At 39.8% G+C, this 16,205-nt stretch overlaps 1 protein-coding gene across 1 annotated transcript in view; it reads left to right on the plus strand.

Annotated features, from left to right (window-relative positions):
• The window catches only part of nwk (FCH and double SH3 domains nervous wreck), a 431,276-nt gene that overhangs the window by 232,661 nt on the left and 182,410 nt on the right, over positions 1 to 16,205 (plus strand). The window contains exon 6 of the mRNA XM_083126323.1: positions 8,948 to 9,084. Coding sequence (XP_082982449.1) covers positions 8,948 to 9,084 — 137 coding nt within the window. The remainder of the gene's footprint in view (positions 1 to 8,947; positions 9,085 to 16,205) is intronic.

The raw sequence follows: 16,205 nt of genomic DNA on the forward strand, positions 1-16,205 counted from the left end.
AATGTGGCTGCCTGAAACCCGACATCGAACTTTCCGCCACGCTGAATGCCGGACGCTCCTGATACCAAAGCCCCAGCCCGACGCGGTTAACCGCGACGGAGCTAGGGCGCAGTTCCTCCGCATTCTTACATTTCGCTGATTACCGACCCAGACTCGAGGTCGATAAATTTCATCGCATTCATCCTCATGTTAGACTAAACATCTATCATGGCATATAAATTCTTCTCCCCCCATTAATGCAAAAAAGCTTTAAGCCCTATGTATTTTCAAAATTAATTTTGGCAAGGACATACTAAAAAAACTAAACAAGTGAGCAAAATTTTGGGGTGGATAGCGAACTTAGGGGTGGTATTGAATTCTAAACTGGTTGACAAACTCTTTTCATTTCAAAAAAAAAAATGAAAAGGCCTCAAGCACTCCACTACGTGTCAAAATTTGGGGTGGGGTTGAATTTAATTAAAAACTGGTTAACAATTTCTTTCCATTTCTGAAAAAAAAAAATGAAAAGACCCGCTACTCTCCACCACGTGTCAAAATTTGGGGTGGGGTTAAATTTAATTAAAAACTGGTTAACAATTTCTTTCCATCTCATTTCCGAAAAAATGGATGAAAGCCCTAAGCATCTCCATCACGTGTCAAAATGGAGATAGGGGGAAAATTTCAAAGCTAACAATTAACTGCAACTCTTTTCATTTCCTGAAAAAAATGAAAAGGCCCGCATCTCTACCACGTGTCAAGCTTAGGGGTGGGATTGATTTAAACTGCTTAACAATTAACTGCAATTCCACTACGTAACGAGCTATTTTCTCATCGCATTTCCGAAAAAATGCATGAGAAGCCCCAGCAAATCCACCACGTGTCATTCTAAAGAATGAAGGGATCTGAACCAGTTGTTTATGCAATTAATTGCTGGGGTGATGTAAATTGGTCATCATTCATCCTTGATGAGACCACTCGTCATTAACATGGCGAGTTATAGCTTGGCAATGCGAAAGGTACAATATTACACTAGGAACTTAACTACAGAAAAGACAATGGTCACTCGTTGGGTTTTGCGAACCGTTGAACCTGAATCATGGCTGGGTGTAGGATAATTACCTGTCTATCTGAAGTCTTTAGCTGAATTAAACTAAGCGAAGTCCTCTGTAAGCTTCTCTCCTATGCTGACCAAAGCGTCCTTCCACTTCTGACCTACTGCCTTGCTGACCACCTTCTCCCTCTCAACTCAATCCCAAAAGTCAGTCCTCTCCCAGCTTGTCTCACCTCTATATTCCCAGGCCATCGAGCTCTTCCTCTATGCCGAATCGTGTTTATTATAATTGCTACCATGCAAACCGCTGACTCTATAACCAGAAGTATTACCTGTTTCCTGAATGCTCAGGAGGTTTGCATGGCACAACACAATGCATTGTAAACATGCCTAAGAGGCTTGAGACAGCTGAGAAAAACAAGTGAATGCCCTGGTCAACATGAAGCGTTCAGAGACACTTAATAAAATAAACATACAATCTTAGGGATTGTTACGATATACTTTCATGACCGCGGCTTAAGATAGAGGTGATGTGATCAGCAGCACGTCCCTGGCCGCCTTTACCACCCAGTTTCCTCCAGGTATCCAATTTATACGACGCTCTGTGGGCGCCGGAACCGCTTAAACAGGTGGAAAAAATCCCGGTTCTCCCCCGCCGGGATCGAACTCAGGTCTCTTGCATGGTAGTCTATGATAATAGCTACACAAAAAGTTTATATTGTTCATAAAGTTTATCTTCCTTCCCACAAGAATACAAACTGCTATCACATTGTGCAACTAGTTAATCCACTTGGTCTGTGCTCTTGGAAACCTTTTTTGAAATGTGAAAATTGTTTAAAGTGAGTAAACAATGGAATAATATAAAGTTTAGTTCCAGGAAATCACATTTCAGGCTAATTGTTTTGTGTACAACATGTATCTAGGGATTTAGGACGAACTCTACCTCCCCCATTTGCGTAGGGATGGAAGAATAGCGTTATTCAGAACAAACAGGCTAGCCATGAGGTTTCAAAGCGGTACTTTGGATTGTATTGATTAAAAGTACCGCAACTACACACTCTTATAATAAATGAAGTTCAAAATAACAACTGAATATTATCACATTTACTTACATGAACCATGGCTAGCCTTTTTGTTCTGAATAGCGCAATTCTTTTACCCTTTGGTGATTTAACTTTGCTTTCATCACTAAAAAACGAGAGTTCTCCTTATCATCGAAATAATCACTTCACTGCATCACTTTTCTTCTACTTCACTTTTATTTTCTGCAAAGCTGAGATCCAACTTGAAGAAACTCTGTGGAACAACCGACGAAATCTCTTCGATATGATGACGTCACCGTTAGATCAGACTCATGATTCTGGGCACATTTCCATCGTCCTCTGCAACTTTCGGGCCGACCTTGGACCCAACTGTTTTCGAGGATTCCGAAAACTAAACAGGGCAGTCACAGAACTTAAAGATTCCGAGTTTTTTTTTTCTCAACGCGAGCGCAAACTGTCATTCAGCCGACAAGACGCCATCATCACTGCTTTTTCCGACTTCACGCGAAGAAAACTGAGCGGCCTTCCAAAGACTTCCCACTCTCGATCACTACTGTTCTTAGTGCCAAAAAGTAACTGACACTTCTGTTTCCCGCGAGACCTAGTCCATTTTCAGGAGGGGTGTTTATAGTTCTTTTCGTAATTCTTGTCGGACATCTTAACAATCGGTCACATACTTTGTTTATCATATTTGCAAATATATTTGTCACAATTGTCAGCCTGTACTGCCTGGTTTCAATATTTCGTGTTCAGGACAAGTAATCAGATATCTCGCCCTGTATCCAAGGGGCCCCACATTGCACAATGCTTCTGATTCATTATAAACTGCAGATCCACTCGCGATTAGCCTATTAGACCGTAAAGCTAATCTGGAATAAGTTCTAATACACTTTTTAGTCGAGACAAACGAGAACAAGCACAAGCAAGAACGAGGAACGACCTCATTACACAGGAAACAAGACGAGGCTGTGACAATATAAAAGAAATATTGTGAGAAAATACATAAAATCAGTTGAATAGATAAGGTGAATAGGACTGTTGTTAGATGATTTGTCAGTTTCTTTGTCGAGGTACTGTGATGATTACAAGGCCATGTATCATCTGAAGGCCATGTATCTGGATTTTAATACGACTACATCTGGAAATAAAACTAAGTCTTCAAACCGGCAAAACGTATTGTCCACCAAAGACAGAAAAAAATCTTTCGAACACTTGATTCTCCTCTTAACTCCTGAACTACACTCATACACGGTGAACCAATTGTTTTAAATGTTTTAAGAGTTTTTGTCTAGCCATGCCAATTTCTATCTTTGCTCTAAGAACGGAAGTATTTCGGTTTTGCATATAGCATGATAGTATTTTCAGTACTTGTAGAGCGTCATAAAATACAGCTCGTTCCATTATTAGTAATTACTTTCTCAAATGTTTTACCAATCCTTTAAACTGGGACACCTTACGAGTCGATTGGGAACCATCTAGACTTAGTTTTAAAAAATTCACAACAAAACTTTAGCTCGCAACAAGTGCTCGAACAGGATTAAACAAGAAAGCAATCGAAGAACGTATAAAAAAACGGCACAGATTTAGTATTCGATAGAAAAGTACTCTATGATATCTCAAGGAGAGTAGATATGGTATATATTCTTCATAAATTACTTAACGATGTTTTATATACTATATATTAGCTATGGGGCTCTAAAATAAACTACGCCAGGGGTTACGGGTTCGAATCCTGGCCTGGACAAGGATGTTTGTGAGTGTCCATTCATCATCACTCATCCCCATCTTCGCAAATTATCCAAAAGTGGCACCAAATGCGCAGTAAAATAAAGCAATCTAAAATCAACTGAACTGCACTGGAACTCTATAAGTATGATATCGTATTTAATACTCCCTATGTCCCATAATTATTGTTCGGTACACCTTTGGTTGTTGTCTCATAATAATTGCCCAATATTCAAACTGTGACATTGGTGTATACAGAAGAACATAAAATAAGGGAATGAGTCATACAACTTTACTACTCAAGGCTCAGTACAAGTTGGGCTTTCCATCTTCCTCTTCGTCTGTCATTCCTGCACTACCATTTTGGCATACCGGACTATAATTATGGGACAGAGGGAGTACTATAGTTTATGTATCTAGTGGGTGGGAAATATTGATTCCTAATTTAGATGTGTCATTCATAAGCAGAGGTTCAAAGGAGGTGGGGGTTCCATCCCCCGTTCAAATTGCACTCTGCATTAAAATGAATATATGTATGTTAGTTCTCAACTTGCAGATTACAAACTTCAGATTTTCCATTCCATTAAATTACAAATGAGCACACAACGAGGTCTAGATCACTATACTATGTCTCGGAATTGTTACCTGTTTTTAAAACGTGTATTTAAAATAATTATAAATTCCAGGACCACTAAGACACTAGTTAACTATAGTGCATGCGATGCACATAGGTTGTTTCTGATTCGGCAGCTGCTCCCTCTTAAAGCAGCATTCAACTCGCTGAATCTCCGCACCGTTATAGTCCAAATCCACGGCATAAGTGGAGTTGTGAAGCGTTAGAAGGCAACGCAAGTTCACGTGTACGTTTCGTTTTCATGTAACGCTACGCTATGTTGCAACTTTCATTTTGTAGAGGCGACGTTCATTGAATACACTATCTAAATCTCAGTGCTATCTAGGGATTTTATTGATAACACTGTATTTAGATAAATTGTAAAAGACGAAAGAAATCACATGCCATATTTTCAATATAAGTAGTAAATAAGTGAAGAGCTTTGTGTTTTGTTGACATCTGCCTTCTTCCCAAAGCTAGATGGGCAACGTTCGATCTGTCATCTGGCGGAAAAAGTGGTAACTCAACTACTAGGGAGACGAGCGGATAAGCCTAGCCTGCCTAACCTATTCACATGTTTATTTCTGCTATTAGATGCGTACTCGAGTAGGTTAGGATAGGAAGATCAGGTTTCGGAACATGACAATGCGCTTGTGGTTTTCGAGACTGTCGTAGCTCGATCTTTTAACACCCAGGGCCAGGAGGGACGAATTCGGTTTGGGGAAGTGTTGTTATCTGTATTCTCTAACTACACATTCACTGAGATAAAGTGTTATTTTCTATTGTACTGAGTATATTTCCATGTATCTTAATGCCGTTCCTCAAAACTCCAAACTTGTATGTTCCTATTTTGACCCCTTCCATTTCCCAAACGTCCCTGCACATAAATTTAGGAATCGCTCTCTATATATTATATATCATATCATCATGAACAAATTGCATGCAATAGCTGTTTCTAATCAATATGTATAAAATTGATGTAAGTTAGAGAACTGTCGTATTGTCAGCGAAGCGAGCTAGAAAATGTCATTTTGGCTTGAATTATATTCGGAAACAATGCATGAGTCATACAAATCTTGGACCATGACGCAAATTTGTATTTTAATACAACTTCAACGGAAAACATTTTACTGTGTTGCTGTATATCGGACGCATAGCAGATAACACAAAATATATTGGTCATGCAATTCCTGCTTTGCAACAAGTGCAGCAATACCTGCACTTGTTACGAGTAAATAAGATAGAATTATGACATCGGCCTTACATCCTGATATTGGGAAACTAACGTTCCATGCACATGACAACATCAAGGGTGAAAGGGGAAAGGGGCAGATGCGTCCCGCGCCAGCTATTTCGATACACAATACATCAATAATGAAAAAGACAATCAAATAAACTTTTACCCCAATCATGCAGCTTTCATGCAATACATGCAATTTAATGTTATGAAATGTAACTTACGGTCGAGACATATACCATATCCAAAACAGAAAAATACAAGAATTCTCCATTACTTAAAATGTGTTCCACATATAATAGAATTCAAGTTTACATTCAAATGTCGACTTTACACTTACAATAGCAAATTATAACAGGATGTTAAACTCAGTTCTTGCAATATAAATATTGAACTGTTAATATGATTGTTTTCTTTTAGTTATATGTGTGCAATATATGTCTGACCCAATCAAGGCAGCGACAATAACTACCAGGTCGCTCTTCCTGATCGAAAGAGGGAAGTGGTGGCACGGTAGCTTTCAAGCTCATCAGAAACACTTCACGTGGCGAGTCGGATAAGTATCCCGGACTTTTGGGAAACATCAGGAGTGTTCAAACGTTATCGTGGTCGCGCGGTCGACGCGCGCCACCGTTCAGATGCTGACAGCTAACACCCGCTGTCCGGGGTTAGTTTGTGACACTTGCCCGTAGTTACATTTGCATGGAGGTGAAATTAGTGACTGTTGCACGGAGAGGAGTCAATGTCCATGACCGTTTAATTTGCGACGATGACGCTTGCACGGAAGTGCAAAATAAACTCGTACCTCGCCAGAAACCTTGCGACTTTGCGAGGCGTCTTCACCCTCCTCCACGCATAATTGGTTTACGTTCTTATCTGTACAGAAGTTGGACAGCTATTTAATCGTGGTTACGAATTTGTGACGGCGATTCCCAAGCAAATCTAGCGCCAAGCAGTCATTGCATCGTGTTCGGAGGAAACATTTAGGAACAATATCAGATCCCGATATCTCAGCAGATATCTGCATACCAGAACAGTTCTTGACAATGAACGACGGAGGAAATTTTCTTCTTCACGATGGCCAACGTGGACCTCAGGATAGAGTACTTGTGTTTGCCAGCGCCAAAGGAAGGGAAGCCTTAATATCATCGTCGTCTTTTTTTGATGATGGAACATTGAAAAGTTCCAGTAAGCAGTTCGGACAACTCTTCTGCATCCATGCTGATCAGGGAAGTTCTTGGGAAGAAACGAATGTCATTCCGGTCAGTTACACACTTCTGCCAAACAAGGAGCGTCAGACCTACGATAGATTATTTACGGCTATCAAGAACCACGTGCCTGGCTGGAATCCCGAGTCAGTAGTTATGGATTTTGTTGTTGCGCCATTCAATCAATCAACTCCTTGTTCCCAGCAGCAACGATATCCGGTTGCAACTTTCATTTCAATCAGTGTATTTGGAGAAAGGAACTGGGCCTAGTGACTGCATACAAAGAAAACACAGAACTTCGCCTTCACGTTCGAATGTGTGCTGCACTAGCCCATGTACCACTTCATATGATTGACGATGGTTGGTTTATGCATCCAAGAAGACACACCCGAAAATGAAAAGCTACGAAGTTTCTACGATTATTTCGTCGACCAGTGGCTTGAAAACAGAACTATTCCAAGGCATATGTGGAATTGTTCTGGTAGACGCCACCGAACCAACAACGTCTCGGAAGATTAGAACAGGAGGCTGAACAATTTGTTTTCAAGGCCTCATCCGAATGTCTACACGTTAGTGAACAAACTCCGAGAAGACGCTGAATACGATGACCACACTTACTATAGGATAACTCTCAATCAGGACGGCAAAAGAAGAAATAAATCTGCAATTAGGACTTATAAGATTATACGTGACGCCTTGAGGAAACTTGAAGAGAACGGAAGTGTGAAAAAAATTCTTAAAGCAATTGCTTATATTCAGAAATTGGAGTAATCGCCTGGAAAATGTAAATTTGTAAATAATGTACATACAAATGGACTGTTTCCTGTTTTTCTATTTGAAGAAAGACCATGGTTTCCACTGGAACCAGAAACATAATGAAAAAAAAAAGACGAGCTTTGAAAAGAGAGAAACAAAATTTATGGGGGACGAAGAGAGACTACCTCCACGCGGTGTTCCCTGGAAAGAGCATTTGTCGGCTAAACGTACCTCAAAACAAACAAAATTTCAAAAGAAAAAGTCATTATAGCTCGTGGGAGAATCGAGAGAGCTAAGATAAATCCCCCCCTCTGCGGCGTCTTACTTTCCGTTCAAGGGTCACAACCCAAATAGTGATTCAGCCAAGGTCGATTAACCTGGAGCAAGATTCGTACAAGTGTCACTCCGTGCAACTGTCACTCCATGCAAGTATCCCGAACACGTCCGGGGTGGCTGTCTCGCCTGTGTCGTGGTCGTCACCAGAGTCCGAGACGTTATAGGGGTCGCTGCCCGATTAGGTGAGTGAGCTTTGCTCGTCTGCCTTGCTGACCTCTTCACCGAGTCAAGGAGGGCTATCCACAATCCTTAAAACCTTCAAAGTTCGACAAAGATTACAGGACAGACTGTATACAGCTCAAATTTAGATGAGGTATTAACTGTTGTTTATAAGATAATCTTCTCGCTGCAACACTGATCAAGTGAGCTTCAAGACGCCATTTTTGTCATTTTAAAGATGTCGCCTCCTATACAAACTTGCACCAGTGAAGAGGAGTGGTTTCTTTCACTCTGTCAGAATAAAACTTACAGAAATTCCTGGGCAAATGGAAATTCAATATCTATGTGTATGCTTACCACACCAGCAAGTTTACTAATGGAGGAGAAAGTTGGACAATGGCCTCAGTTCGCGGGTAGATGGGTATCAAGGCCTTCGCAGTGGCTCATAAGTGACTGCACGTGGACCCCAAAGACTTATTCTTCTTAAGGTATACAGGCACTAACTCAAAGTTGAAAATATATGTAGATCAGCATGCTAAAATGAAGTAAACTTGTGCATCCATACATACAGAAATCTACGTTGTAAGAAACAAAAACAAATTAACGTTTTATGGACTCTCCATGAACCAACACAACACAACACATCACTAAGTATTTGTAATATTCTGTTCGAAAACGTATTCCTCACACCGTTTTTTTTAACTCATTCTGAAGAAAGTTTCACAGAAATGAATGTTGCTTATGTGAATGTTCAATAGATATTATCGTTTGTGCGGTTATATTCTAATCACCCAAATACCAAATCTGCAGTTTCTCATAGTTTACGTTCATTTCTTGCAGTGCATGGACCAGCTCGTCCAGGTCCAGAAAGAGCTACAGACATGTGTTCAAGACGTGGACAAGACGAAGAAGCTGTATTTCGAGGAGGAGCACAGCGCCAAGGACATCAGGGACAAAGCCAGAGACCTCGAGGAGAAGTAAGTGTGGCCGAGAATTGACTGTTTAGGTGTGCGCATATCCCCTGAGTAAGATAGACTGACTATTAGCTACTTGAGACGCAATTTTGCCACTCTCAGCGAGTAATTAAAGAAATAGATTTTGTCGTATACGCTAATATTTAAACATTTTGCCAGTGGTCCCGGGTTCGAATCCCGACCTGGGCATGGATATTTGTGAGTGTCCATTCAGTAATTTCATCATATCATCACTTATCTTCGCAAATTAGCCAAAAGTGGCACAAAAAGCGAAGTGAAATAAATCAAATCAATAAATCAATCAATTAAACATTTTGCTGAAGTAAAGGCAAATCTCTACTTTATCTGGCCGAATTGTTGAGCATCCTCTTCAAATGCATTCACTTGAATTATTTTTCTAGGTCGCCATAGTTCAACAGGCACGTCAGTTAAAGCCGCTCAAACGTAGGATCCCCAAACAGCGTTATACGGGCCCGTATGCTTTACGAGATTAAACTGGGGGCAAATGCTAGTGAAACGAAAAGTAAAATGCGCCAGGCATTCGTTGGGGATGCGGTAAATGAGCGGATAGTTCAATTGTGGTTTAACAAATTGAAGAACGGCACTCCACTTGACCTCGCTGGCCAATCCAAGTGTTTGCCACCCTCAATATCCGCATAATGGACGTGCGGCTAACACAGCTGTCTTAGGCTACACGACGAGTGCTTCGTTTCGGACACTTGCAGAAGACAGCCAACACTGCTGTGGAGTCCGTCATCCTTCGACGTGCGTGGCCTGCCTGATTTTGGTTTATAATCCTCAGACCCGGTTTCCCGAAATTTGGCAAGCACCTTACGACGGTACCATTGTGGTTAGGGGCCCTATCTGTGTGACGGCAGTTGAAATCATCTGCAATCAACCCCGTGCTACGCTCGCCTGAGATCAGCACGATCTGAATGCGTTCTGTTCCTGATCTGATTCTCGGTGGAGACACATAGTGGTTCGAATCCCACTTTCAACTGTAGGTCCAGTCCCGATTAGCCTTACTGTACATAAAGAGGACTTAAAACAACAACTCAATCATTCAATCAATCTAAAAGTCATCGTGATCGAGATTTGTGAGAACGTTGTCAATTGCAGTTTCGGAATTAGCTGTTATTCTAGTATATTTTGTAATTATATAGTTAATATTATAGGAGTTAGTGTCAACACACGATTTCGCTCAGGGTAGTCCTTATTAGAAGGATCTACAGTACATTGAAATCTCCACACAAACTAATATTTTTTCTTATGCATATTTGATATGTTATTAAGTGCACTTTCAAGACGTTTAATAAATATTTCAAAAGGCTCTAGTTGGCTTCGATAGACAGAAAGGATGAAAATTTTCAATATAATCTATTGCAACAGCTACACATTCAAAATCTAATTCCGATGAATCGTTACAAAGTTTGTCAACTTCTCTAGCATCTGGCGGCAGATAATTTTTTTAAAAAATTAGTGCCGCTTCGTTGGTATGTCTCTACAAAAACTGCTAATTATTTTATAGTTACTAATTTTTATAAGTTTTATATTATCACTATTTATCTAATGTTCTGTTATGCATATCACATCTGGTTCCGGTTCGATTGTACGTTGTACGTTGTAAAATGAGGATTCGCCCAGTACTGTATAAGTGCAACCACTCCTATAAACCAGTGACGTGCGGTGACGTCGACACTTGGGGTAGCAGTTAGTGGCGTGGTCAAGGTGGGGAGGTTGGTGTGGGTTACACCCCTCCCCCTTTAGGGTCCAGTATTCTTAAAAAAGAAGAATGTCAATAACAGGAAAAGATTGCAAAATGATGAATGAGTACTAAAAATAAGTACACGTAACCCCCTATCCACATTCGAAAATAAAATACTATTTGACGTTGGACTGCTTTGGGAATTTAGTAAAATATAATCTGGTCTTTCTTGTTCGTTTTGGGTTTTAGGTTTGTCAAACGACTTTAGATTTTGCGTACATTTATTTATCATAACTTCTTTACTTTTAAATATCTTCCCAAGTATTCGATCAGCATAATTATTGTTCATGTTGTAAAGTTGAGGTTGAGATGATTTCCAAGAATATAGGTTTCTTAATGTCCCTGAGTGGCCAACACCTCATATATGTTACCTGTTGTAATTGCTGAACCTTTAGTTTGTACAAAGGAAGACTCTGCTTTAGTTGTTTTTAACACTGGGAAATCTTGTAGTATGTTTGCATAAGAATAATCGTCTCTTTCGGTCATAAATGAACTACTAGAACTAACTTTTCTCTTTGCTTCTTGATATGAACAGCCCTCATATGCTATCACCTTCTGAATTTCTCTTTCCTCTTCTCACTTACTGCACGACCTCCCAGTTGCAAGATGATATCCTGAGAAATTTATGAATTTAGGTACTGCAGCACATATATCATCATGTTCATAATCACCGCACCTTGGACATATCGCTTTGGACTTACAAACATCCTTTTGTATGAGAGAAACGGAAACAATTCCTGCACTGCATCACAGATTTTATTTTAGGTTTATACCTGAAATATGTTACTGAGTAGCTTTACATGCGAGGGCAACCTTTGTGATTGAAACGTTACGCTGATCAATTTGGTCGGTTTGAATACAAATTCCCCATTTTCTTGATAAATCTTCTTCTTCATTCTTTCCATTTTGATTATTGGAATATTTCTCTCAGTCTCTGCTTCATCTTGTACTTCATCTAAATTTATATGTAACGGTAACCCATGTATTAGTCCCATTCTGTGTAGAAGACTCTTCGGGATTTTCACATTTGACTTATACTTCTTCTGAAACTCTTTGTTCAAGTAAAAGTCATTTGCATCATTGGATGTTAAAAAGTAGAACCTTTGCATGATTAGGACCCGATGCCTTAACATAATTCACCTTAATTCTAGCTTCTCTTAAGTGACTACCTAACATAATAGCACTAAAGCTACCAACATTGTGTTCCATGCCTTCTACGAGAACAATATATGGGCCAATCATGTCCAGGATAGTATAAGTCATTTTTATTCACATTATCCTTTGATTGCATTGTACGCTCTAATACGTTTGCTTTGAAAATTTTTGGAGCATTTATAGATTCCTCCTTTCCACTAACTTTTGCTCGATTTCGTTTTGTGTTCTGACTTTTTGGTTGCTTAGCAACCGATTCAACATCCATATTTTCTCCTTCTTTATTTGAAGACGTATCCTTTTTTACTTCCACTATTTCATTCATCTCCATTTAGACGTCCTCTCTGTTTTGATTAATAATTTCCTTGCTAGACATTTCCCTCACTTGAATGGAATTTGTTGAATTTCTTACAAGCAGGAAACTTTATGTGGATGGCCCAGAGCCTTCCATGCTATCTAGATTTTAACACTGATTTATCTTCTAAATCACAAGGTTATTTAATATTAACTTACGTTTCAATAAATTTACTGTCTTGTAATGACACAGAACACTTTTACAATAAAACGATGATTAAATCCACAATTTAAGCTTGAATTTGTCTGTGACTATATATTACGCAACTAGCTAATATTTCACCTCAGACTATTCCCAAGATTTTTAAAATGTTTGTTACTTCAAATAATGTGCAAGCTGTCACAGACAACTATAGTTAGGTTGATCCAGTTGTGGTTGGAACTTGTGTATATGTTTAGAAATACGTCATAATCTGTTCGTATTGACGTCGCTTTCTCATCTCAGCAGAGGAAGTAAACCCACCTGAATGTTTTTCACCTGGCAAGACTGAGTTGGAAAACTAGTGAATGGGGAGGAATCAATAAACATGTGGTAACGGGAAAATTTAATGCCAGAATAGTGTTATTCGTTCGCATTAATTTAGTTTCTTTCTAGCGGTACTAGTTAATGATAATTAAGTACAGAAACTTTCGTGTATTTACGTTTGTCTTGTCCAACGTTAATTCTATATGCATTTGTGTTTAGTGATTGTGATTTGATATGCTATAGGATTGTTCCTTACGTCTCTTCAGATAAAGCAAAGAAACGTGAGTAAATCTGTACATTTGCTTGTAAGTCCACAGGAAATCTATGTGATTAAGAAATATAAGTGGTTATAAAACTGCGGTTAACTTTGAAAAAAAATGTTGTGTTTCTTTCTACCCAGCAAGCCCTGATAATTTGCAAAGATTCTCATGTTCCCGACACAAGGAGCAGCGGACTAACTTTGTAACGCCTAGTGTCCAACTGGAGGACGTTGCAACCGTTTGCACTACGTTCTGGAGCTGTGTAGTATATGGTCACGTGGTGAGTGCTAACTAATCAAAGGGACGTTTAAAGCAGCAGACAGGCACTTGTTGAATATTCTGAACTTTAACACCACTATTTGTTTACATGATTGCATGTCATTTCCTTGCACCAGCATGACACCGAGATACATCTGCTCTACGCACTATTATTAGTGTCAAAAAGTGCAACGAACTAGACGGAGCTAATGGGTTTCGTGCTTTAGATGATGACGGAACGCATTACTATTTTCAGCCCACGCCAAACAGGTTACATACAAGCACCCATGGGGCGACCGTTACAAAACTACTTTCCGAACGACCCTCGTATCTGTAATATGGTTTACGTCGACTGTTTTTGAATGCAAATGCTCCATCATTCAGATTGCTTTCCGAGGACTAGCATCCACCTCCAAAGATAGATTTTCGATGAGAATACAAACCGTGGACCCGTTGCAGCCGAGTTGCTGAATGTAAGACGAGGATGTTTTAATGATGTGACGTCATCGGGAGGAGTTTGCGCTAATTAGCAAAGGGAATGAATGATCACTGCGGCTAGAATTTGATAACCTTTATAGCATCCAAATGCTTTCCTCTTGCTATGAGTTACGTCCTGACGCACAAGTGTTTCCTAGGCAACGTATGTAAAAAAAATATGAGGGGTAGAAAAGAAAACCACAACATGAGCAGGAGATTGACTCTGAAGAACTACAACATTCCGGATTCAAATATGCGATGAATTACTCTTCCTCGTAATTAGAACATTTGCATTTTCTTTTGAACTCGCAATGTAGATGTGATAGTCCGTCTGTCAGTTCATTCCAATTACTGCATATCAATAATTATGAGAGGCAGAAAGATGAACAGGAAATTTATGAAATTCAGGAAATGCTAGTTAATTTTCTCTTCATAAACTTTTATCTTTTCGTATAATATCTAAGAAACTAAAATTTAAAATACAGGGTGCCCGGAAATTCCCCTTACAAACTCCTAGGGTAAGTAGAGGGGACTGAGTAGACAATATTTTAAATAGGAACCCATGTCCGAAAACGTACCGTTTCCGTGCTACAACCATGACAATATGTCGGATGTTCCTGTGTTGGTATGCAACCGGGTAGGCAGTACATGACGTCAGAAGATCACCTGATGGCACGTGACGTCTACAAATTAATGCGTTCCACTGTCGATACAGGTGTTGATCAATGAATAGTAAGTTTCTTTTTTGTTCCCTCGGCGTTGTTACAAAATAAATTTGTTTGTATTATGGACTGAGTCACACGTCATTCCCTTTTGTACCTTACGTAACACCTCATTTGACATGGTTGTAATAAATGAATACACTTTAGGTCATCAGGTGAACTTCTGCCATCATGTACTGCCTACCCGGTTGCATACGAACACGGGCACATCCGATACATTGTCATGGTTGTAGCACGGAAACGGTAGGTTTCCGGACATGGGTTCCTATTCCACATATTGTTTACTTAGTCCCCTCTACTTGCCCTAGGAGTTTGTAAGGGGAATTTCCGAGCACCCTGTATACAAATACACACACACACACACACACACACACACACACACACACACACACACACACACACACACACCCCACACACACACACACACACACACACACACACACACACACACACACACAAAACAGAGACATTTTAAGAGCACAATATTGTCCAGAACAACTAAGTTAACACTATACAAGATACTGATAAGACCTGTATTGACCTATACTGCGGAAACTTGGACCTGTTCAAGAAAAGATGAACAACTGGTAGAGACCTTTGAAAGAAAGATATTACGAAGAATATTGGGACCAGTATGTGAAAAGGGAAAATGGAGAAAGCTATTTAATAAGGAGCTTTACGACTTATATCAAGAACCAACATTTATTGGTGTAAAAGAGGCGGCAAGGTTAAGATGGGCAGATCATGTGATTCGCATGTATGATAGTGACCCTGCAAAGAGACTGATGTTAGATAGCCCAGGTGGACAGAGGAAGCGAGGAAGGCCTAAATTAAGATGGGTGGATGGAGTGGATGAGGATGTTCGGAAGCTCCAGTATAGAAATTGGAAAGTTGTGGCAAAAGGTAGAGATAAATGGAGGCAAATCACAGAGGAGGCCAAGGTTCATCAGTGGACTGTAGGGCCATAAGAAGAAGAAGAAGAACATTTAAGCGAATATGATGAATATGAATATCTCTCATCACATGTTTGTTGAGAAATTAACCTTATCTTTGAAGGAGATGTTCATAATGGAATAATTGATGAGTGTAGTTAGAATTCCATAAGTGACTGAATGTGTCTAACACGTCCAGCTTTTTAACATTGTTCGTGAAGATCGATGTGCGATTATCAAAAGTTTGGTATTTGAATGAACATTTACAGGAAACCCGATTACCAGCAAGGAAGCATCCTTTGCAGAACAAGATAAAATAACAGTTGCAGCACTGACTATTGCATAGTTGATTAGGGAGAACTAGCTGCTCAATTCAGACGTCACAACGTAAATAAGCAAAACATCTCTACCTCTATACTTATAGCCGGGACGGCCTAGGATCCGGCGCGAAGACGGCCTTTATGGCAGTGACCCTCAATTGCCGCGTTTCCCTACGAAGGAACTCTGGATCAAACAACCAATTAGGCCTACTGCTTGGGCAAGATGCGGCAACATTGAAATTCCCCCTCCCCAAAGCAACCAGCAAGGAAACAGGAGTTTGTCAAAATAACCGTTCTGCGCTGCGATTGCACACCGGTTGGTAGGATTCTAGGATTGACATTTCCCAACCGAACAAATGGATAAAAGGTTATTCGCCACCTTAGGATTTCTGTATCATGTTAAAGAGTTCAACAAGTT

This window comes from Lepisma saccharinum, chromosome 8 (genome assembly GCF_977018435.1).
Source record: "Lepisma saccharinum chromosome 8, izLepSacc3.1, whole genome shotgun sequence".
Lineage (NCBI taxonomy): Eukaryota > Metazoa > Arthropoda > Insecta > Zygentoma > Lepismatidae > Lepisma > Lepisma saccharinum.